Source organism: Dermochelys coriacea, chromosome 3 (genome assembly GCF_009764565.3).
Source record: "Dermochelys coriacea isolate rDerCor1 chromosome 3, rDerCor1.pri.v4, whole genome shotgun sequence".
Classification (NCBI taxonomy): Eukaryota; Metazoa; Chordata; order Testudines; family Dermochelyidae; genus Dermochelys; species Dermochelys coriacea.
The window spans coordinates 209,153,417-209,177,854 of record NC_050070.1 but is presented as its reverse complement, the minus strand read 5'-3'; the positions used below and the strand labels follow the sequence as shown (position 1 = coordinate 209,177,854).

Genomic DNA, 24,438 nt, shown 5'->3' with positions numbered 1-24,438 from the left:
AGAACATGAAACAATGGGTTTATCATACACACTGTAAGGAGAGCGATCACTTAAGATAAGCCATCACCAGCAGCAGGGGGGGAAAAGGAGGAAAACCTTTCATGGTGACAAGCAAGGTAGGCTAATTCCAGCAGTTAACAAGAATATCAGAGGAACAGTGGTGGGTGGGATGGGAGGGAGAAATACCATGGGGAAATAGTTTTACTTTGTGTAATGACTCATCCATTCCCAGTCTCTATTCAAGCCTAAGTTAATTGTATCCAGTTTGCAAATTAATTCCAATTCAGCAGTCTCTCCTTGGAGTCTGTTTTTGAAGCTTTTTTGTTGAAGGATAGCCACTCTTAGGTCTGTGATCGAGTGACCAGAGAGATTGAAGTGTTCTCCAACTGGTTTTTGAATGTTATAATTCTTGACGTCTGATTTGTGTCCATTCATTCTTTTACGTAGAGACTGTCCAGTTTGGCCAATGTACATGGCAGAGGGGCATTGCTGGCACATGATGGCATATATCACATTGGTAGATGCGCAGGTAGATACGAGAGACTGCTGAATTGGAATTAATTTGCAAACTGGATACAATTAACTTAGGCTTGAATAGAGACTGGGAATGGATGAGTCATTACACAAAGTAAAACTATTTCCCCATGGTATTTCTCCCTCCCACCCCACCCCCCACTGTTCCTCTGATATTCTTTTCAGAGTAGCAGCCGTGTTAGTCTGTATTCGCAAAAAGAAAAGGAGTACTTGTGGCACCTTAGAGACTAACAAATTTATTAGAGCATAAGCTTTCGTGAGCTACAGCTCAATGCATCCGATGAAGTGAGCTGTAGCTCACGAAAGCTTATGCTCTAATAAATTTGTTAGTCTCTAAGGTGCCACAAGTACTCCTTTTCTTTCTGATATTCTTGTTAACTGCTGGAATTAGCCTACCTTGCTTGTCACCATGAAAGGTTTTCCTCCTTTCCCCCCCCTGCTGCTGGTGATGGCTTATCTTAAGTGATCACTCTCCTTACAGTGTGTATGATAAACCCATTGTTTCATGTTCTCTGTGTGTGTATATCAATCTCCCCTCTGTTTTTTCCACCAAATGCATCCGATGAAGTGAGCTGTAGCTCACAAAAGCTTATGCTCTAATAAATTTGTTAGTCTCTAAGGTGCCACAAGTACTCCTTTTCTTTTTACTATACTTAGAGAATATCTAGCAGGAATAGGGAGGTGATATTATCTCTGTTTGTGGTATTAATGAGACCATTACTGGAGTACTGTGTCCAGTTCTAGTGTCCAGAGTTTTTAAAGGGTTCAGAGAAGATCTTCCAGAATGATTTGAGGATAGTGACTTAAAGTGAGAGACTTTTAAGGACTCGAGCCTATTTAACTTATTAGAGATTTAGCCATGGCTATAAATACCTCCACATGGAAACGATATCTGATGGTTCTTTAATACCAGATAAAGGCATATCAAGAGCCAATGGCTTGAATTTGAAGATGGCAAAGTTCAAACTGGAAATAAGATGAAAAAAACGTAATGGCAAGTGTAACTAACCGTCAGAACAGCTCGCCTAGCAATGTGGTGGATTTGCCATTACTTGTGGTATTTAAATTAGCCAATCAGGTTTGTGTTTGTTTTTTAATAGAATTGTGGGTTTTGTGATAAAAGCATGAATTTTGCCACAGTCTTAGGGCATGACCTAATAAAGGTTTTCAGATATGGGGCCATTGCCAAATCTTAAAATGTCTGCCAGAGCCAACATAGCGTTGTCATAATCGGCAAATAATACTGTTTTACAGTTGGACATAAAAGGGGTGTATTCTTGAGTTTGCTTCAGCATGAACTTAAAATTGGTGGACACATTTTTTTACTAATTTTGATTGTCAGTGGGATCTTAACAGAATTTAATCACATCTCCCTTTTTTCTTTCAGATGCTACCTTGGTTGTGTGAAAGCTGCTTGGTGATTGGATAACTTTACATGGTAGCTTAAAAGATATGAGATTACTATTGCTATTACTAGTGCTTCAAACATGTTAAAAAGATGTATGCTTGCTTGAGAGCCAGCTCCATCACGAGAGACATCTCGTGCCTCTACTGACTGTGGCAAGTATGTGTTATGCCAGAAAGAGACAGATGCAGAGTTGATTAATCCATCAGAATCAAAAAGAGAGCATGCTGGAACTGGCTATCAAACTCTAGAAGAAAATACTAGATGTTTCCAAAAGCTGAATGCATTTCTTGTATGCATAGACATATACAGATTAGATTATGCTGATGGTATTGATGGTATTTTTTTGTTCAAAATATTTGAACAAAAAAAATGGATGTTAGCACAAATCTTGATACATGAAGTTTAACGGGACCAAACTTAAAAGGGCTGGGGGGGTACTGAGAAAGCTGTGGATCAAACTGAAAAACTGAAGAGGAAATACACATGTTGAAGAGACCAACAGGAAAAAACATCCTTTGTGAAATAAACATACTCTCAGAAGACCTCCATGAAGTTTCTGCCCCCGGCATTGATAGTCAGGCTAGTTGTAAGTGTGTACTTCATCTGCAAGATCAGTGTTTGTTTGCAAAACTAAGTGCAGCGGACTTAACGGCTCAAGAGGCAAAATATCATGCAACACGTGTCTCTCTACAACAAAGTCAGGGAGAAGAAAACCAAGCAAAGCAACACAGAGAATATGTTGCATAGAATTGCCTTTGTTGAACTGATAGCATACTTTGAAGAGACAAAGCTGAATGAAGATGTGGCTGAAATCTTTAAATTAGCAGACCTCACAAGGTTCTATACAGCTAGTTTAGAACAGCTGAGGGTGACACTGGCTGGGCAGGTTCACAGCACTGAACTAAAATCCCATAGCCTTTCATGCATTGCAGATCTCTAAGCACACACAGAAGTATATGATGTGCATCTTGCTTTCAACCAGAATATTGGACAACCACTCTGAAAAGCATGCGAGGAAGACTGTGACGAAGAAGCACTTCACCTGTCCCAAACAGCAAAAATTATTCAAAGGGACATGTTTCAAATGAAAACGGTTTACTGAATCATTCGACGTAGGATGCCAAGGAAAATCTGTGCCTGAGTGATTATTGGCATTGATGTCCATGATATTGGATGGTCCAAACATTTAAAACTCAGAACAAGTTTCCATTCATCCAACTACCCTTTTTTTGGCACAACTAGTGCAGTACAATAGCAACATCTATTGCCACAAAGGAATAGAAAATCTGTACCACAACAAAGCTCAAGAAATGCCTTTACCAATCTACATATGCAGTGTTGTAGTCATGTTGGTCCCAGGATATTAGAGAGACAAAGTGGACGAGCTGATATTTTTTTGGACCAACTTTTCTGTTGGTGAGAGAAACAAGGATTTGAGCTACACAAAGCTCTTCCTCAGGTCAGCTGTTGTCTCAACCAACAGAAGTTGGTCCAATAAAAGATATTACCTTACCTACCTCATCTCTCTTAACCAATCTACATTGGTTTTACACTTCATGCACAGCCATGAATAAGTCATCTAGTAGCTACCTTCTTTAAACTTGGATTGTCCATCTCCTAGGACAGCATGTCGGCCACTTTTACCAGCATGGCAAATAGTGCATGTCAACACTTCAGGGATGAGAATGTAGTCTGTCCTCTAAAGCTTCATGATGGTCTGTTCACTATTTCTGCCACAGACAGCACAGACCACAATCCAAGGCTCCACCACAGCATCAGGCTCCTCGCATGGAACTGGGGGATATCACTTTTTGAGCATCTCAGTACTCAAGTGGAGGCAATTGTCCATGGAATTCCCACCCCAGACTTTGAGACTGCAGCATCAGTGAAGAAGGCTATCTCATCACTTCCTGAGTCTTACACAGTTGTTCCTCCATTCATCTTAAAGAAACCCAATGCTTTCATCCCTGCCAAAAATATTGAGATCAAGACTGAATGCCAACTGATCACCCAAGCCCTGCAAGAAGAGTGCAGGTGGCTTGAACAAATACGGCAAGCAGCAAATCTAGTTACCATCAATGGAGATCAAGACATTTCCTGGGCCACTTACCATGCTAGCAAACAGTCAGTGCCAGAGTTCACCCCAGCCGTCACTGCTCATCCTCCCCATTTTTCAGATGATTCCAAGTCAGTGGCAATGATTTGTCATGCTGTAGATGTGATAAGGAATGCTGTACACCACCTAAACACATGCCAAGTTCCAGCGATCATTGTGGATCAACCCCTTTTCACCATAACCATACAGATGCAGTGGACCTGGCCTGTTGGGTATGGAGAGGACAAACCACTTGTCCTTATTCTGGGTGGACTTTATCTGGAAATGGCAAGTCTAAAGCTGATTGGAGATAGTAAATGGTCAGAAAGGCCATTTTTCAGGCCAAACTGGCCTCTCCAGAAATGGTTGACTCTTTCTTGAAAATTTCTCATGTCATATGTAGTAGGCATGCCTCAAGTAACAGCCACTAACCTGTACATCTTGTTCCAAAATGCATAGACCACAGTATACCTAAGGTCTCAGGAAAGATGAGGCCCCCATAGGGTATGATAAATGGTGTGACAAATGAAAGCTAGAAAACCCAATGTTCCACTTCTGGCATACCACACTTCATCTGGAGCTTCTTGTATTGATCTGTGTTTTGTCAATCCACCTGTTGTTCAAGGTGGAGCCTGGCATGCACACAGGCTTGCTTGTGTACTGGTGGTGAGGACTGTTACAATCATCAAAGTGGCCAGTGTGAATCCATATGAGTCTGATGCTGCAAATGGTTCAGATTTAGATATGTAGCATTCAGCAAATATGTTGAAAAAGGCTAGACACATGTCATATTGCCCATTGCTGAGGAGTGTTAGTGTTTTGCTAACATGATGGTGTGCAATAGTATACCTGGCTTCTGTTATAATGAATACTGTACTTAAAATTTTTGTGTCAATGAATAATTATGCATTTATCAATACAAAGCACAAGGCTAACGCTCTTTAAGTAATGAGTAATATTAATTTGTGTCAGACCATTTGTACGGGTTGAATTTTTCTTTTAAAATAAAACAGTGATAATGTGTGTCAAAAGAAATCTTTTGCATTACTAAAATTTGTCTTAAAATAAACCCCATTTTATTGGTCATTTTTTCTTTCAAACTTGACAACTTAAGTACATTTTTGTAGCCTTTTCACTTGCACAAAAGGTTGTTTTGACATGGGTACAAAAATCTTGCATTGGAATAGCTTGCTACCCCTTTACAACACCACATCCACCCTAGATAAGTATCTAAGGAACACATCTATTAAAATAACCTAGTTGTTGCTTTTTGTACAGGGGCTGCTTCATTGCCAAGAATTGACAGCCTGGGTCTCCAGACTATATATGCTAATGTCACTTATTTGTGAAGCTCTCTCCTGCTCCTGGGCAGCATTGTTGCCTTCTAAGGAGGTAAGTGGCATTATTATCCCTCCCCATCAGCGATGTCATTTCCTGCAAGAGTTAGGAATCAATGACAGGAGCCCCTTCCTACTGGGCAGCACCAGTCATCATGGCTGGTTGTTGAACGGGTTTGGAATTTGGGAGTGGGGGAGATAGGTCTTAATTTTGAGACAATGGTTCCTGAACCATAGCTGTAAGGGTGGGTTCACGCCCTGCACGTGTTCTGCGAAGTCCAAATTCATCCCTATCTGGGTTTAAAGCTTCTTTGACTCTGTGCCACAACAGCTTTTTCTTCCATTGAATACAAAAAGCAGCTGCCTCTGCTTCTTCTGAGTCAGGATCTGGCTTTCGCAAACCCTGTTTGAAGGAAGCAAAATAATTACCCACATTAATATACTTGGATAGACATGGGAGTTTAAAATTTCTTATAGTACAAAGGGGCCTAAACACACCAAGTCTAGATGCCCACATGTGGGAATTAAGTTAACTTGGTTAGCCTGATACCTCTCCTAGACTAAACAATGGAACAGCTGGCACAGGACTGTCAGTAAAGAGTTAAAGAATGGAAATATAAGGAAAGCCAATCAACATGGTTTCATGGAAAAGAGGCACTTAGTACAGTGTGACATTCTGATTAACAAGCTGGTACTCTGCAAAATCATTGCCCATATTAAATAGATCAGAAGCAGGCTAAATGATATATCTGAAAACACAGTTGATAATGAATCAGCTAGTGAGGCCCCCAGGGATTTATTCTTAGCCCAATGCAATTCAGTATCTTCATCAATTAATTGGAAGAAAATAAAATCATTGCTGAAAATAATCGGTAGATGACCCAGATCTGTGGGCTGGTAAATAACAAGGACAGGTCACTGATACAGAGCAAGCTGGATTGCTTAGTAAATGGGGTGTAGCCAGGCATCATTTGTTTTAATACAGCCAAATGCAAAGTCATAATCTAGGAACCAAAAATACCTGTGTCCTGGAAATCAGTGACTGAAGAGGGTTTACAGGTTATTGTAGAATATGCATTGTCCCACATGCTGTGGGGACAAAAGCCAGTGCGATCCTTGCATGTACAAATAGGGCAATAGGTAGCAAGTGTAGAGAGGTGATACTGTCTCTTCATACTGTATTGGTGAGACTGTGTCCAGTTCTGCTCTCCACACTTTGTAAAAGTATAGTTATGAGCTGCGTAAAACCTTGTTGGTTAGGTTAAAACTCATTTAAACTGCTGGGTGTGAATGTGCTCTACATTTGAGATAGCTGTAAGAGAAGTTAAGTTCCTAAATAAGGCATAGTGGAGTCTACCCAGAAACTAGTAGCACCATGTTGGCAAGGTTCAACTGAGTATTGTTTTGGGGTGAGGTGGTTGGTTTTACTTGGGGGTGAAGGGGACAAGCTGGTGTGCAGACAACAAACAGACTCAGAGAAGGAAAGCCAAGCAGCAGCCTGTAAGCATGGTGTAGCCCTGGGAGAAGCTAGGGAGAGGTCAGGGCTGCTGGCTGAAAAAAGCTTTGGCCTGCAAGATAAGAAACTTTTAAATTTTGGTTCTTCCTGCATTTGGAAAAGCAGGACTATGTATTTCCTTGTCAATACACAATACTGCATCAAAGAACATATCAGTCTCATCATAAATTTCTACTCCCAACTGGAATGTCCCCAGGGCCCCAAAACGTTGATTAATCACTTGGGTTGAAAAGGAGTAACGTGTTGGGAAAATGGAAAACAATTCAGAGAAGAGCTGCAAGAATGGATTTATGGTCTGGAAAAAGCACCTTACAATGAGAGACTAAAGGAACTCAATCCGTTTAGTTTATCAAAGAGAGAGAGAGAGTCTATAAGTACCTAAATGGGAATGATTTCTGTTAGTAGAAGGCTCCTTAATCTAGTAGACCAAAGACTGGAAGTTAAAGTCTGCAAATTCAAACTGGAAACAAGATGCAAATTTTTTAAGAGTGCCGATGATAACCATTGCCATTGAAACATTTTCCCTGGGGATGTGGTGGATTCTCTGTCAGCTGGAGTCCTTATATCAAGGTGGATCTCTTTCTGGAAGATGCATTGTAGCTGAACCAGAAGTTACGAGTTCCTTGTGTTATATAGAAGGTCAGGCTAGATATTCACAATGGTCCCTTCTGGCCTTAATATTTACAACTTTTCAGAAATTATAGGTCGTATCAGCAGAGTCTGGTTGAAAGAGTGCCTGTTTTCTGAGCATGCTCAGTTAAAGATTGCTCTATTAAATTATTTAAGGTATTTAGTTATTTCTTGCTGTCATCATTAGGAAGCCCTTGGGAGTTTTAATGGAAACTTAACTGAGCCAAGACAAAGCCTAAGAGACACTTCACCTGTCTCTAAAGCCCCAGCTGAAAACCTACTTCCACAGCAGTGGGTTTCTTTTGTCTATCTGCCTTTCTGTTCAAAATCAAAAGCTGAAGGCACATTGATGAACTTATGCGGCTTTGCCTTATAGATATGGCCCAGTACTTACTGGGCAGTTCTCATCTCAGAGGGCAAGTTGGAAATTGTGACAGTGAAGGTCCGTTATTTGGAGGGATGATTCAATACAGTAAGTACAGGATAGGAGCAAAGATTGCAGATCCTGGAAGCAGTTGTCTCCATTATAAGAGACTTGACCACAATAGTCACATTGTGTGAGAAATTCTAATTATGGGTTTGCAGAACACAACAAATCCAGGCTAAGGAACATTTATGGCTCCCCCAGGAAGATAGAACTCCAGTGCAATCAGCTGCCAGGGAATATTTTTGCTAGAATTGGTGCCTGGTCACTTTTGAGAGGCAAAAACAGATTCCAGATGGGATTTGCAGAGGCTCTTCAGGGAGTGAGTTAAGTGCCCAAATTCCAGTGAGATTTGGACACCAAACTCCCTTAAAATTCTCTGAAAGTTACAGCCTGAATCCAGAAGTGTTGGGGGTAAAAATGTGAATATATTTGAACTCGCCTTCTGAAAGAATCTTGACCTATACCAGTGCACACTTACTTTGACGCACGCGGTCTCTGCTGCCTTCAGGGACTGTATGACCACTTGAAACAGATTCTGTGCATTGTTCACCAGTAGTTCAGCAGAGCACTTACTCCCTGCTGTTGCTGCTTTTACCCTTAAAATATTTAAAAATATAAAGAGAAAGCATTACACAACTTGCTAAGTGACTATATACTGTCACTCTAGAGTCATGGCTGGCTGAGGGCTTCCTGGAACTAGGAAGATCACAGAACAAGCTGATATGTGTGGAAGGAAAGTGCTCCAATACTGCTGGCCCTTGCTCATAGAATAATTTTGACCACAGAAGAGATTTTCAGCTTAAAAAAGGCATCGTAGGGAGAGCAAAAGAATAAAAGCAGGAGCAGTAGTAGCCAAAATGAACAAGTAGCAAATGCAATGTTGAAACCTGCTGTAGCCTGAATGCCCAACAATACTGCTGCCAGTGCCTAGTTACAGACCCTTTCCCTCAGTCAGCCAGTGTGAGCTGATCCAGCGGTGGTCATTCCGGCCGAAGGGGGACAAAGAAAAACTATTGCTGCTATTTGGACTTAGCCAGCATGCTCAGAGTGTTGTGATGGGGGTGACATAAGCACTGAGACTGTGGCAAGAAGAAAGGGGGAGATGCCTCTGAGCTCTGTTTAACTAGCAGAGAGCTATGCAGAGATATTCAGGACCTCAAAAAGCCACCAACGGCATGGCACTCATTGGTCAAGGAGCCCAAGGGACACAGATGCCCAACTCACACTGGGTTTCAGGGTGTCAATGGAAAATTAACTGCAAGGAGCCAGAGAACCTCCTGGCCGACACAGCATGGCTGGAAGCCTGAAAGCGCACTAGGGGACATAAGTGCCTCCAAGTACAAGTAGCATTAGCTCTGGAGAAAGCAGTTCAAACATTAGCTCAACATTTATTCTAGGTTCAGCTGAAGCCCAGAGGTGGCTCAGCATTGGCTGCCTGGGAGCAGGATTGGGCTCTCAGGTAGAGTTTACCACTGGGCTATTTTAGAAGGTGAAAGTTACGAGAGCGGAACCTTCTGCACAGCAGCAAATAACACTGCATGGGGGGGTTCAGATGTGCAGCTCACGAGAGGCTCCCTATTGTCTGCTATAGGAGTCGTTTCTATAGACACGCCTCATGTACATGCACTGATTTTAAAGGGACACTGCTGTGAACCCCACCATCCCACGTGCTGAAAAGTGGAAGTCGGTGAGGAATCTTCATGAATAGAAATACATAACTATTTTAAAAAATCCATAATTCAGAAACAAACTACAAATAGGATACTTATAGTGATCTCAATAGGACTTTGGTTAAAATGCCTTCACTTTGCTGACTCGGCAGCGGCAGCCAGTAGCAGGGATCACCCTAACCTAGGATGTGGGAACAAAAACCAGGGGATAAGTTGTTTTTCAGCTTGCAAGAAGATAAAACAAAGAGGAAAACTCTTCACGGCAGAGACAGTCTTCAGCCCAATAACTAGATGCCTACCCCAGCGCCATATGCAAATACAAACAAGAAAGATAGTTAGCAGTGCCTTTAAAAATCCCTTTTTAAGAAGGAGTGAACACACACACCACATTTGAGAAAGAATATCCTTTGAACCTGCGGTTTACCTGGAAATAATTCTCAGCTGGTTGCTGATTGTTTGGATTTGCTCGGTGACACACAGTAGTTCAGTTGCACATCTTTCATCTAGGCAGTTCTTTGCAATCAGGTGGCCAAATCTGACAAACACTTGCCCATTGGCAGCCATTTGACTAGCACAGGCAATGAGCTGCTCTTTGGTCTAAAATTAAATCAAAAGAAGTCGGGCGGGAGTGGGGGTCTTTGCTATAAAACAGACGTAAAATCTACTGTTTTACTGTTCGAGCGGCAGCGAACCAGCGGAGCAGCGGGGACAGCAGAGCAGCTCACAGCAGGAGTTTGCCTGGGACTGGTAAGTATCCGAGTGTGTGTGTTTGCTTGCTGAGGAAGTATCCGAGCGTGTGTTTGCTGGGAGGGAGCCTGAGTGAGTGTCTGATTGGCTGCTAGCCTGCAGGGGGCGGGCATTAGGGTGTCTGTGTGTTTGCGTCAGGGAAGCCTGGCTGTTTAAAAATAGCCGGAGCCTCGCGAACCAGCGGAGCGGCAGCGGAGCAGCGGGGACAGCAGAGCAGCTCACAGCAGGAGTTTGCCTGGGACTGGTAAGTATCCGAGTGTGTGTGTTTGCTTGCTGAGGAAGTATCCGAGCGTGTGTTTGCTGGGAGGGAGCCTGAGTGAGTGTCTGATTGGCTGCTAGCCTGCAGGGGGCGGGCATTAGGGTGTCTGTGTGTTTGCGTCAGGGAAGCCTGGCTGTTTAAAAATAGCCGGAGCCTCGCGAACCAGCTGAGCGGCAGCGGAGCAGCGGGGACAGCAGAGCAGCTCACAGCAGGAGTTTGCCTGGGACTGGTAAGTATCCGAGTGTGTGTGTTTGCTTGCTGAGGAAGTATCCGAGCGTGTGTTTGCTGGGAGGGAGCCTGAGTGAGTGTCTGATTGGCTGCTAGCCTGCAGGGGGCGGGCATTAGGGTGTCTGTGTGTTTGCGTCAGGGAAGCCTGGCTGTTTAAAAATAGCCGGAGCCTCGCGAACCAGCTGAGCGGCAGCGGAGCAGCGGGGACAGCAGAGCAGCTCACAGCAGGAGTTTGCCTGGGACTGGTAAGTATCCGAGTGTGTGTGTTTGCTTGCTGAGGAAGTATCCGAGCGTGTGTTTGCTGGGAGGGAGCCTGAGTGAGTGTCTGATTGGCTGCTAGCCTGCAGGGGGCGGGCATTAGGGTGTCTGTGTGTTTGCGTCAGGGAAGCCTGGCTGTTTAAAAATAGCCGGAGCCTCGCGAACCAGCTGAGCGGCAGCGAACCAGCGGAGCAGCGGGGACAGCAGAGCAGCTCACAGCAGGAGTTTGCCTGGGACTGGTAAGTATCCGAGTGTGTGTGTTTGCTTGCTGAGGAAGTATCCGAGCGTGTGTTTGCTGGGAGGGAGCCTGAGTGAGTGTCTGATTGGCTGCTAGCCTGCAGGGGGCGGGCATTAGGGTGTCTGTGTGTTTGCGTCAGGGAAGCCTGGCTGTTTAAAAATAGCCGGAGCCTCGCGAACCAGCTGAGCGGCAGCGGAGCAGCGGGGACAGCAGAGCAGCTCACAGCAGGAGTTTGCCTGGGACTGGTAAGTATCCGAGTGTGTGTGTTTGCTTGCTGAGGAAGTATCCGAGCGTGTGTTTGCTGGGAGGGAGCCTGAGTGAGTGTCTGATTGGCTGCTAGCCTGCAGGGGGCGGGCATTAGGGTGTCTGTGTGTTTGCGTCAGGGAAGCCTGGCTGTTTAAAAATAGCCGGAGCCTCGCGAACCAGCTGAGCGGCAGCGAACCAGCGGAGCAGCGGGGACAGCAGAGCAGCTCACAGCAGGAGTTTGCCTGGGACTGGTAAGTATCCGAGTGTGTGTGTTTGCTTGCTGAGGAAGTATCCGAGCGTGTGTTTGCTGGGAGGGAGCCTGAGTGAGTGTCTGATTGGCTGCTAGCCTGCAGGGGGCGGGCATTAGGGTGTCTGTGTGTTTGCGTCAGGGAAGCCTGGCTGTTTAAAAATAGCCGGAGCCTCGCGAACCAGCTGAGCGGCAGCGAACCAGCGGAGCAGCGGGGACAGCAGAGCAGCTCACAGCAGGAGTTTGCCTGGGACTGGTAAGTATCCGAGTGTGTGTGTTTGCTTGCTGAGGAAGTATCCGAGCGTGTGTTTGCTGGGAGGGAGCCTGAGTGAGTGTCTGATTGGCTGCTAGCCTGCAGGGGGCGGGCATTAGGGTGTCTGTGTGTTTGCGTCAGGGAAGCCTGGCTGTTTAAAAATAGCCGGAGCCTCGCGAACCAGCTGAGCGGCAGCGAACCAGCGGAGCAGCGGGGACAGCAGAGCAGCTCACAGCAGGAGTTTGCCTGGGACTGGTAAGTATCCGAGTGTGTGTGTTTGCTTGCTGAGGAAGTATCCGAGCGTGTGTTTGCTGGGAGGGAGCCTGAGTGAGTGTCTGATTGGCTGCTAGCCTGCAGGGGGCGGGCATTAGGGTGTCTGTGTGTTTGCGTCAGGGAAGCCTGGCTGTTTAAAAATAGCCGGAGCCTCGCGAACCAGCTGAGCGGCAGCGGAGCAGCGGGGACAGCAGAGCAGCTCACAGCAGGAGTTTGCCTGGGACTGGTAAGTATCCGAGTGTGTGTGTTTGCTTGCTGAGGAAGTATCCGAGCGTGTGTTTGCTGGGAGGGAGCCTGAGTGAGTGTCTGATTGGCTGCTAGCCTGCAGGGGGCGGGCATTAGGGTGTCTGTGTGTTTGCGTCAGGGAAGCCTGGCTGTTTAAAAAATAGCCGGAGCCTCGCGAACCAGCTGAGCGGCAGCGAACCAGCGGAGCAGCGGGGACAGCAGAGCAGCTCACAGCAGGAGTTTGCCTGGGACTGGTAAGTATCCGAGTGTGTGTGTTTGCTTGCTGAGGAAGTATCCGAGCGTGTGTTTGCTGGGAGGGAGCCTGAGTGAGTGTCTGATTGGCTGCTAGCCTGCAGGGGGCGGGCATTAGGGTGTCTGTGTGTTTGCGTCAGGGAAGCCTGGCTGTTTAAAAATAGCCGGAGCCTCGCGAACCAGCTGAGCGGCAGCGAACCAGCGGAGCAGCGGGGACAGCAGAGCAGCTCACAGCAGGAGTTTGCCTGGGACTGGTAAGTATCCGAGTGTGTGTGTTTGCTTGCTGAGGAAGTATCCGAGCGTGTGTTTGCTGGGAGGGAGCCTGAGTGAGTGTCTGATTGGCTGCTAGCCTGCAGGGGGCGGGCATTAGGGTGTCTGTGTGTTTGCGTCAGGGAAGCCTGGCTGTTTAAAAATAGCCGGAGCCTCGCGAACCAGCTGAGCGGCAGCGAACCAGCGGAGCAGCGGGGACAGCAGAGCAGCTCACAGCAGGAGTTTGCCTGGGACTGGTAAGTATCCGAGTGTGTGTGTTTGCTTGCTGAGGAAGTATCCGAGCGTGTGTTTGCTGGGAGGGAGCCTGAGTGAGTGTCTGATTGGCTGCTAGCCTGCAGGGGGCGGGCATTAGGGTGTCTGTGTGTTTGCGTCAGGGAAGCCTGGCTGTTTAAAAATAGCCGGAGCCTCGCGAACCAGCTGAGCGGCAGCGAACCAGCGGAGCAGCGGGGACAGCAGAGCAGCTCACAGCAGGAGTTTGCCTGGGACTGGTAAGTATCCGAGTGTGTGTGTTTGCTTGCTGAGGAAGTATCCGAGCGTGTGTTTGCTGGGAGGGAGCCTGAGTGAGTGTCTGATTGGCTGCTAGCCTGCAGGGGGCGGGCATTAGGGTGTCTGTGTGTTTGCGTCAGGGAAGCCTGGCTGTTTAAAAATAGCCGGAGCCTCGCGAACCAGCTGAGCGGCAGCGGACCAGCGGAGCAGCGGGGACAGCAGAGCAGCTCACAGCAGGAGTTTGCCTGGGACTGGTAAGTATCCGAGTGTGTGTGTTTGCTTGCTGAGGAAGTATCCGAGCGTGTGTTTGCTGGGAGGGAGCCTGAGTGAGTGTCTGATTGGCTGCTAGCCTGCAGGGGGCGGGCATTAGGGTGTCTGTGTGTTTGCGTCAGGGAAGCCTGGCTGTTTAAAATAGCCGGAGCCTCGCGAACCAGCTGAGCGGCAGCGAACCAGCGGAGCAGCGGGGACAGCAGAGCAGCTCACAGCAGGAGTTTGCCTGGGACTGGTAAGTATCCGAGTGTGTGTGTTTGCTTGCTGAGGAAGTATCCGAGCGTGTGTTTGCTGGGAGGGAGCCTGAGTGAGTGTCTGATTGGCTGCTAGCCTGCAGGGGGCGGGCATTAGGGTGTCTGTGTGTTTGCGTCAGGGAAGCCTGGCTGTTTAAAAATAGCCGGAGCCTCGCGAACCAGCTGAGCGGCAGCGAACCAGCGGAGCAGCGGGGACAGCAGAGCAGCTCACAGCAGGAGTTTGCCTGGGACTGGTAAGTATCCGAGTGTGTGTGTTTGCTTGCTGAGGAAGTATCCGAGCGTGTGTTTGCTGGGAGGGAGCCTGAGTGAGTGTCTGATTGGCTGCTAGCCTGCAGGGGGCGGGCATTAGGGTGTCTGTGTGTTTGCGTCAGGGAAGCCTGGCTGTTTAAAAATAGCCGGAGCCTCGCGAACCAGCTGAGCGGCAGCGAACCAGCGGAGCAGCGGGGACAGCAGAGCAGCTCACAGCAGGAGTTTGCCTGGGACTGGTCAGTATCCGAGTGTGTGTGTTTGCTTGCTGAGGAAGTATCCGAGCGTGTGTTTGCTGGGAGGGAGCCTGAGTGAGTGTCTGATTGGCTGCTAGCCTGCAGGGGGCGGGCATTAGGGTGTCTGTGTGTTTGCGTCAGGGAAGCCTGGCTGTTTAAAAATAGCCGGAGCCTCGCGAACCAGCTGAGTGGCAGCGAACCAGCGGAGCAGCGGGGACAGCAGAGCAGCTCACAGCAGGAGTTTGCCTGGGACTGGTAAGTATCCGAGTGTGTGTGTTTGCTTGCTGAGGAAGTATCCGAGCGTGTGTTTGCTGGGAGGGAGCCTGAGTGAGTGTCTGATTGGCTGCTAGCCTGCAGGGGGCGGGCATTAGGGTGTCTGTGTGTTTGCGTCAGGGAAGCCTGGCTGTTTAAAAATAGCCGGAGCCTCGCGAACCAGCTGAGCGGCAGCGAACCAGCGGAGCAGCGGGGACAGCAGAGCAGCTCACAGCAGGAGTTTGCCTGGGACTGGTAAGTATCCGAGTGTGTGTGTTTGCTTGCTGAGGAAGTATCCGAGCGTGTGTTTGCTGGGAGGGAGCCTGAGTGAGTGTCTGATTGGCTGCTAGCCTGCAGGGGGCGGGCATTAGGGTGTCTGTGTGTTTGCGTCAGGGAAGCCTGGCTGTTTAAAAATAGCCGGAGCCTCGCGAACCAGCTGAGCGGCAGCGAACCAGCGGAGCAGCGGGGACAGCAGAGCAGCTCACAGCAGGAGTTTGCCTGGGACTGGTAAGTATCCGAGTGTGTGTGTTTGCTTGCTGAGGAAGTATCCGAGCGTGTGTTTGCTGGGAGGGAGCCTGAGTGAGTGTCTGATTGGCTGCTAGCCTGCAGGGGGCGGGCATTAGGGTGTCTGTGTGTTTGCGTCAGGGAAGCCTGGCTGTTTAAAAATAGCCGGAGCCTCGCGAACCAGCTGAGCGGCAGCGAACCAGCGGAGCAGCGGGGACAGCAGAGCAGCTCACAGCAGGAGTTTGCCTGGGACTGGTAAGTATCCGAGTGTGTGTGTTTGCTTGCTGAGGAAGTATCCGAGCGTGTGTTTGCTGGGAGGGAGCCTGAGTGAGTGTCTGATTGGCTGCTAGCCTGCAGGGGGCGGGCATTAGGGTGTCTGTGTGTTTGCGTCAGGGAAGCCTGGCTGTTTAAAAATAGCCGGAGCCTCGCGAACCAGCTGAGCGGCAGCGAACCAGCGGAGCAGCGGGGACAGCAGAGCAGCTCACAGCAGGAGTTTGCCTGGGACTGGTAAGTATCCGAGTGTGTGTGTTTGCTTGCTGAGGAAGTATCCGAGCGTGTGTTTGCTGGGAGGGAGCCTGAGTGAGTGTCTGATTGGCTGCTAGCCTGCAGGGGGCGGGCATTAGGGTGTCTGTGTGTTTGCGTCAGGGAAGCCTGGCTGTTTAAAAATAGCCGGAGCCTCGCGAACCAGCTGAGCGGCAGCGAACCAGCGGAGCAGCGGGGACAGCAGAGCAGCTCACAGCAGGAGTTTGCCTGGGACTGGTAAGTATCCGAGTGTGTGTGTTTGCTTGCTGAGGAAGTATCCGAGCGTGTGTTTGCTGGGAGGGAGCCTGAGTGAGTGTCTGATTGGCTGCTAGCCTGCAGGGGGCGGGCATTAGGGTGTCTGTGTGTTTGCGTCAGGGAAGCCTGGCTGTTTAAAAATAGCCGGAGCCTCGCGAACCAGCTGAGCGGCAGCGAACCAGCGGAGCAGCGGGGACAGCAGAGCAGCTCACAGCAGGAGTTTGCCTGGGAGTTCGCCTGGAGCGAGCCCAGTGAGGCTTACATCTTGCCAACGTCTCTGAGGAAGCTCCGTAGTAGGTAGGTGATATGGAAGGGGGGAATTCAGCTGTTGTGACCTGCACTGGATGTGCCATGTTTGTCTTTCTTCCACAGGACAGAAGCGACTTTGTCTGTACAAAGTGCAAGCTGGTCTCCATATTGGAAGAGAAGATTGAAGGTCTGGAGCAACAGGTAACGACCCTGCGTTGTATACGAGAGACTGAGGATTTTCTGGACCAAACTCAGGATAGCCTTCTAGGGGCACAAAGCTCTAAAGATGTAGAGCAGGTTGCACAGAGGAGCCAAGAGGCCAGTGAAGAAGCTTGGCAACATGTGACCTCCAGAAGAGGTAAGCGGAATGTCCGGGTTCCAGTAACACAGACACAGGTAACTAACCGCTTCATGTTCTCTCCACAGGTACCAATGCGGAGAGTGGACCAGATGATATGTCTGGGGGGAGAAAGCGGAAGGAGACTCCGCTGGTTGGGAGGCATGAGATGCGATGTCCTGAGGTTGGAGGTTCCACGACCACCACTCCCAAGAGGAGAAGGCGGGTGGTGGTGGTCGGGGACTCTCTCCTCCGGGGGACTGAGTCATCTATCTGCCGCCCTGACCGGGAAAACCGAGAAGTCTGCTGCTTGCCAGGGGCTAAGATTCGTGATGTGACGGAGAGACTGCCGAGACTCATCAAGCCCTCGGATCGCTACCCCTTCCTGCTTCTCCACGTGGGCACCAATGATACTGCCAAGAATGACCTTGAGCGGATCACTGCGGACTATGTGGCTCTGGGAAGAAGGATAAAGGAGTTGGAGGCGCAAGTGGTGTTCTCGTCCATCCTCCCCGTGGAAGGAAAAGGCCTGGGTAGGGACCGTCGAATCGTGGAGGTCAACGAATGGCTACGCAGGTGGTGTCGGAGAGAAGGCTTTGGATTCTTTGACCATGGGATGGTGTTCCATGAAGGAGGAGTGCTGGGCAGAGACGGGCTCCATCTTACGAAGAGAGGGAAGAACATCTTTGCCAGCAGGCTGGCTAACCTAGTGAGGAGGGCTTTAAACTAGGTTCACCGGGGGAAGGAGACCAAAGCCCTGAGGTAAGTGGGAAAGCGGGATACCGGGAGGAAGCACAGGCAGGAAGGTCTGTGAGGGGAGGGCTCCTGCCTCATACTGGGAATGAGGGGCGATCAACAGGTTATCTCAAGTGCTTATATACAAATGCACAAAGCCTTGGAAACAAGCAGGGAGAACTGGAGGTCCTGGTGATGTCAAGGAATTATGACGTGATTGGAATAACAGAGACTTGGTGGGATAACTCACATGACTGGAGTACAGTCATGGATGGTTATAAACTGTTCAGGAAGGACAGGCAGGGCAGAAAAGGTGGGGGAGTAGCACTGTATGTAAGGGAGCAGTATGACTGCTCAGAGCTCCGGTACGAAACTGTGGAAAAACCTGAGTGTCTCTGGATTAAGTTTAGAAGTGTGTGCAACAAGAGTGATGTCATGGTGGGAGTCTGCTATAGACCACCGGACCAGGGGGATGAGGTGGATGAGGCTTTCTTCCGGCAACTCACGGAAGCTACTAGATCGCATGCCCTGATTCTCATGGGTGACTTTAATTTTCCTGATATCTGCTGGGAGAGCAATACAGCGGTGCATAGACAATCCAGGAAGTTTTGGAAAGCGTAGGGGACAATTTCCTGGTGCAAGTGCTAGGGGAGCCAACTAGGGGGAGCGCTTTTCTTGACCTGCTGCTCACAAACCGGGTAGAATTAGTGGGGGAAGCAAAAGTGGATGGGAATCTGGGAGGCAGTGACCATGAGTTGGTTGAGTTCAGGATCCTGACGCAGGGAAGAACGGTAAGCAGCAGGATACGGACCCTGGACTTCAGGAAAGCAGACTTTGACTCCCTCAGGGAACAGATGGCCAGGATCCCCTGGGGGACTAACATGAAAGGGAAGGGAGTCCAGGAGAGCTGGCTGTATTTCAAGGAATCCCTGTTGAGGTTACAGGGACAAACCATCCCGATGAGTCGAAAGAATAGTAAATATGGCAGGCGACCAGCTTGGCTTAATGGTGAAATCCTAGCGGATCTTAAACATAAAAAAGAAGCTTACAAGAAGTGGAAGCTTGGACATATGACCAGGGAAGAGTATAAAAATATTGCTCGGGCATGTAGGAAAGATATCAGGAGGGCCAAATCGCACCTGGAGCTGCAGCTAGCAAGAGATGTCAAGAGTAACAAGAAGGGTTTCTTCAGGTATGTTGGCAACAAGAAGAAAGCCAAGGAAAGTGTGGGCCCCTTACTGAATGAGGGAGGCAAGCTAGTGACAGAGGATGTGGAAAAAGCTAATGTACTCAATGCTTTTTTTGCCTCTGTTTTCACTAACAAGGTCAGCTCCCAGACTGCTGTGCTGGGCAACACAAAATGGGGAAGAGATGGCCAGCCCTCTGTAGAGATAGAGGTGGTTAGGGACTATTTAGAAAAGCTGGACGTGCACAAGTCCATGGGGCCGGACGAATTGCATCCGAGAGTGCTGAAGGAATTGGCGGCTGTGATTGCAGAGCCCTTGGCCATTATCTTTGAAAACTCGTGGCGAACGGGGGAAGTCCCGGATGACTGGAAAAAGGCTAATGTAGTGCCCATCTTTAAAAAAGGGAAGAAGGAGGATCCTGGGAACTACAGGCCGGTCAGCCTAACCTCAGTCCCTGGAAAAATCATGGAGCAGGTCCTCAAAGAATCAATCCTGAAGCACTTAGAGGAGAGGAAAGTGATCAGGAACAGTCAGCATGGATTCACCAAGGGAAGGTCATGCCTGACTAATCTAATCGCCTTTTATGATGAGATTACTGGTTCTGTGGATGAAGGGAAAGCAGTGGATGTATTGTTTCTTGACTTTAGCAAAGCTTTTGACACGGTCTCCCACAGCATTCTTGTCAGCAAGTTAAGGAAGTATGGGCTGGATGAATGCACTATAAGGTGGGTAGAAAGCTGGCTAGATTGTCGGGCTCAACGGGTAGTGATCAATGGCTCCATGTCTAGTTGGCAGCCGGTGTCAAGTGGAGTGCCCCAGGGGTCGGTCCTGGGGCCCGTTTTGTTCAATATCTTCATAAATGATCTGGAGGATGGTGTGGATTGCACTCTCAGCAAATTTGCGGATGATACTAAACTGGGAGGAGTGGTAGATACGCTGGAGGGGAGGGATAGGATACAGAAGGACCTAGACAAATTGGAGGATTGGGCCAAAAGAAATCTAATGAGGTTCAATAAGGATAAATGCAGGGTCCTGCACTTAGGATGGAAGAATCCAATGCACCGCTACAGACTAGGGACCGAATGGCTCGGCAGCAGTTCTGCGGAAAAGGACCTAGGGGTGACAGTGGACGAGAAGCTGGATATGAGTCAGCAGTGTGCCCTTGTTGCCAAGAGGCCAATGGCATTTTGGGTTGTATAAGTAGGGGCATAGCGAGCAGATCGAGGGACGTGATCGTTCCCCTCTATTCGACACTGGTGAGGCCTCATCTGGAGTACTGTGTCCAGTTTTGGGCCCCACACTACAGGAAGGATGTGGATAAATTGGAAAGAGTACAGCGAAGGGCAACGAAAATGATTAGGGGTCTAGAGCACATGACTTATGAGGAGAGGCTGAGGGAGCTGGGATTGTTTAGTCTGCAGAAGAGAAGAATGAGGGGGGATTTGATAGCTGCTTTCAACTACCTGAAAGGGGGTTTCAAAGAGGATGGCTCTAGACTGTTCTCAATGGTAGCAGATGACAGAACGAGGAGTAATGGTCTCAAGTTGCAATGGGGGAGGTTTAGATTGGATATTAGGAAAAACTTTTTCACTAAGAGGGTGGTGAAACACTGGAATGCGTTACCTAGGGAGGTGGTAGAATCTCCTTCCTTAGAGGTTTTTAAGGTCAGGCTTGACAAAGCCCTGGCTGGGATGATTTAACTGGGACTTGGTCCTGCTTTGAGCAGGGGGTTGGACTAGATGACCTTCTGGGGTCCCTTCCAACCCTGATATTCTATGATTCTATGATTCTACTGTTGCCTCATTCGTGCTAGCACATGTTAGCACAATGCGACCTTTATCAGAGCCTGGCTGAGGACACTGATTGCCCAGCTGTGTCGGTTTTGATGATGTCACATGCATGTACCAACGCCCAAGGGGGGCACAGCTGGGCCCTCACAACAGAAACACCCACAAACTTCCCAATGCCCCTTATGTGAGGCATGGGGTGGGGATATTAATGGACAAACAGACATCCTAAAGACACCTTGTGGGGATGGATGGTTCAGAGGCTGATGGAGAAAACAGGACAGGTTTAAAGTGCTTTCAACATCCGAATTGCAGCTGCTGCAGCAGCAGTTCATGGCTCATTCCATCACTTCTAACCTGCTCTGTGAAAGCTACATTGGGAATGGTTTGATATGCCAAACTCCTTCACAGAACAGAAGTTGCAAATAGACTTTGGGCCCCAAACTGCAGAAGCCAGCAGGCCTGTGAGGAGAAGAGGGAGGGTAATAGTTCTGAGAGCCAATAAATCGATTCAAATAGCCAGGGAAAGGGATTGAAGAATCTCCCTTGCCTTCCTCTTCTCCTTTTTGGAGGAAATTCTTTCCAGAGCATTGCAGATACACTCACACTAATGCTATTACACCTGTTTTAAATGAAATGGACATTGAGTGTTCCTGGGGCGGGGGGGGGGGGGGTGCGCACAGGGCACTAGTGGATTCTTGTGGCAGGAGTTAGTGTGTGTTCAGCCTTGTCATCATGATAACACCCCCTTTCTGATTTATTGAGGCATGGTCCTCTCTCCACAATGTTGCTCAGACATTTGTGATAGCCACAAATGGGTGCTCGGGGGATTGAGCTGGCCCTGGTTACTGAGCGAAATATTTCCTCCCATCCTATAACAATACTGGCAATACCGTTATTGGTCCCTTCCTCTTTAGAAACCGTGCCATGTGAGACATCCCAGTGGCCATTTCCTTGGTGACTTGGGGCATTTTATTGCTGTCATCCTGCCACTGTCTGGCGTCCTCTGGCAGAGCAGCAGGAGTGGCTCCCTTACCCTGCTTGCTGCTAGTGGAGTGGGAGTCGTTGGGAGAGTCACTCAGGAGCTGTGAAGACAGTGAAACAGATTCACCGCAAATAACCAACCTTCCCTTTTACCATCTCTGCATTACTGACGTCCATGGAAAAGTGCAGTCACAAAGAGGGTTGAGACAGTGTCTTTTTGGCAGAAATACTTTTTTTAATGTAGGAAATGGGTAGGTTTTGAATTTTTACACACGTGTATTCTTGGGATTGTTCCATAGGCTTATTCAGTGAGCCATTTCTACTAAGCAAAACAAACAGAAACATTGCCTAGATCCATCCCAGCCAGTAATCCAAGCATCAGTCCTTGCTTTCCACTGGACTGAGTCTACCTAGTCCAGGGGCATTGTTAAACCCATATGTCTCTTTAAACAATCTCCTCGTATTATCCCGACTCACACCCCAAAGACCATCCTCATTGGAGCTGTTGGCTCTAGGACAGTTAGTTGTGAGCTAAAACAATTGTATCTTGTTTATCTTGAAATGTGTGAATGCCTGCTGCAACTGAAAGCAATAGTTTTCAGAAGCCAAAAATGGCAACAGAACCTCCCACACGGTGCCTGACTAATGCATCATATTGGTTTCACTAGCAGCAAGGTGATCATGTGGTTTAGAAGTACTACCGCGGCACCCAGGCCCCATCCAATCCTCCCTCCTGCCCAAACAACTGCAAACGCTCAGCAGGGCACTTGGTGGAATATTGCAGTACAAGAGAAAATGAGTTGATTAGCGAGTTTAGGGGGTAGCAGATGTAATTGAAAGAAACCCTGCCACATAAAGAGCTGGGGAGAGAGTTCCCACAGCTTGGCAGGCATAGCCAGGGGAATCCCACAGCTGTGCCCAGCCATCAGACTCTCCTTTTGTCATATCTACAAAGGCTGAAGATTGGAAGATTTATGCAAATGACTTGATGTTCAAATTTACATGTTTTGCAGAAATGGCAGCAAGCATCCTGCTTACCAGCATAGCAAGCTCCAAGGTGCAGGATTCTCTGGGTACATTTATTTCACTGAAATTCAAACCGCTATTACTCAAACCATGCACAGCACCCAGCTGTCCTTTGTGAAGCCTAAAGGAAATCCTAGTCAGCTCTGCAAGACCTTCCGTATTCTTCCCTTTCAAGCTTCAGCCCTAACTTGGCAGTGGAGCGGCTTGTTCCAGCACTCTCAAAAGTCCTTCCAGCCATCTCTCAAAGTCAATGGAAAGATACCCAGTGACTTTAAAGGGCATAGCATCAGCCCCATATTGCAGGGCTGAGTAAACTGTACGTGGCCACAAGCTAATTCTAGATGTCCTGCCTGTCTTCCTGGGCAGGGATTTTAAAAGCAGCTGCTGGGAGTCGGACTCCCAGCCCCTGCTGACATTCAGTGCAACTCATGCCTAACTCCCTTGAGCCCCCCTTGAAATCCCTAGCACCCCCCCTTTTTTCTTTTTACTTGACACAAGGAGGAAAAAAAAGGAGTACTTGTGGCACCTTAGAGACTAACAAATTTATTTGTGCATAAGCTTTCGTGAGCTACAGCTCACTTCATCGGATGCATTCGGTGGAAAATACATTTGGTGGGTATTTTCCACCGAATGCATCCGATGAAGTGAGCTGTAACTCACGAAAGCTTATGCTCAAATAAATTTGTTAGTCTCTAAGGTGCCACAAAGTACTCCTTTTCTTTTTTGCGAATACAGACTAACATGGTTGCTACTCTGAAACAAGGAGGAAAATATACAAGTGGAGCTTCTGCTCTGGTAAATTCAGGCCCTCTTTTCCCTACTTCCCTCAAAGAAAAAAAAGTCTGATCTGTACCACTGAGGTAGCCTCCAATTTCATTCTGCAAATCTGCATGTTCTCACTCTATGTTCTGTGCTCCCAGTAGCTCCAGTCACTAGGCATCCCTGTGCAATTCAAAAGATCTGGCTATTTCAACTGGAGAAGAACATGCTAACCACTCACTAAAGGCAGGTCTACGTTACTGCTTAAGTTGATCTAACTTACTTCGCTCAGGGGTGTGTAAAAAGACACCTGAGCAACACAAGTTACAGCAACCTAAGTGCTGTCCACACCAGTGCTGTCGGTGGGAGAGTGTCTTCACCAGATGTGCAACAGCAGTGAAGCTGCATTGGTACAGCTGCACTGACGTAGCGCTTTTAGGGTAGACTTGCCCTAAGTGCACCAGCCTTGGCACTTTGCAGTGAATGCTGAAGCATGTATTTTGCTAATTGCAATTATCTCCATTTCAGGAAAAAGATCTGCAAAATGTTTACATTGTGCCTAACCTCTCAGAGCTAGCTGGAAATACTGACCGATGACTAGGTGCTGATACCTTTGGTATTTGGTTTATTTTAAATGTACTCACCCATCAAAAGTGACTGATATAAAATCTGGTTTCCAGTGACTTGATCATTTCAGATTGCTTTAGGTTTTTTTAAATCAAATTATGCAAAAGGGCTTAGAGTTGTGGCTGCAGAGAACAGTCTTCCTCTCTTGCTCACTGTCCATGTTGCCTCCATATCCTACGAGCCACAGAACTACATGCAGTGAGTGTCCCCTAAAGCAGGGCTCAAGATTACCTAGGTGTAGTAGCACCACAGTCACACTTTTGATGGGTGAGTACATTTAAAATAAACCAAATACCAAAGGTATCAGCACCTAGTCATCAGAGTTAAGTAAGGCACAAGGCAATCAGCCGGTTTACCTCCTTAACCCAGTGACTGTGGTGCTACTACACCTAGGTAATCTTGAGCCCTGCTTTAGGGGACACTCACTGCATGTAGTTCTGTGGCTCGTAGGATATGGAGGCAACATGGACAGTGAGCAAGAGAGGAAGACTGTTCTCTGCAGCCACAACTCTAAGCCCTTTTGCATAATTTGATTTAAAAAAACCTAAAGCAATCTGAAATGATCAAGACTTGGGACTGTTGGACAAGCAGTGAAATGCAGTTGGCACG

At 48.0% G+C, this 24,438-nt stretch overlaps 1 protein-coding gene across 10 annotated transcripts in view; it reads right to left on the bottom strand.

Moving 5' to 3' along the window:
* Positions 1 to 5,096: 5,096 nt before the first annotated feature.
* Positions 5,097 to 24,438, bottom strand: part of LOC119853783 (catenin alpha-2-like) — a 29,791-nt gene continuing 10,449 nt past the window's right edge. For 4 of the 10 annotated variants that reach the window (XM_043512376.1, XM_043512375.1, XM_043512377.1 and 1 more), the window contains 3 exons: positions 21,327 to 21,518; positions 10,042 to 10,214; positions 5,637 to 8,543 (listed from right to left, as the gene is read on the bottom strand). In XM_043512376.1, the coding sequence (XP_043368311.1) occupies positions 8,210 to 8,543; positions 10,042 to 10,214; positions 21,327 to 21,518 (699 nt within the window). In that variant the 3' untranslated portion in view covers positions 5,637 to 8,209. Of the gene's footprint in view, positions 8,544 to 10,041; positions 10,215 to 21,326; positions 21,519 to 24,438 lie in introns of those variants that run through there. The other 6 variants (XM_043512378.1, XM_043512379.1, XM_043512381.1 and 3 more) reach the window with 6 other exon arrangements.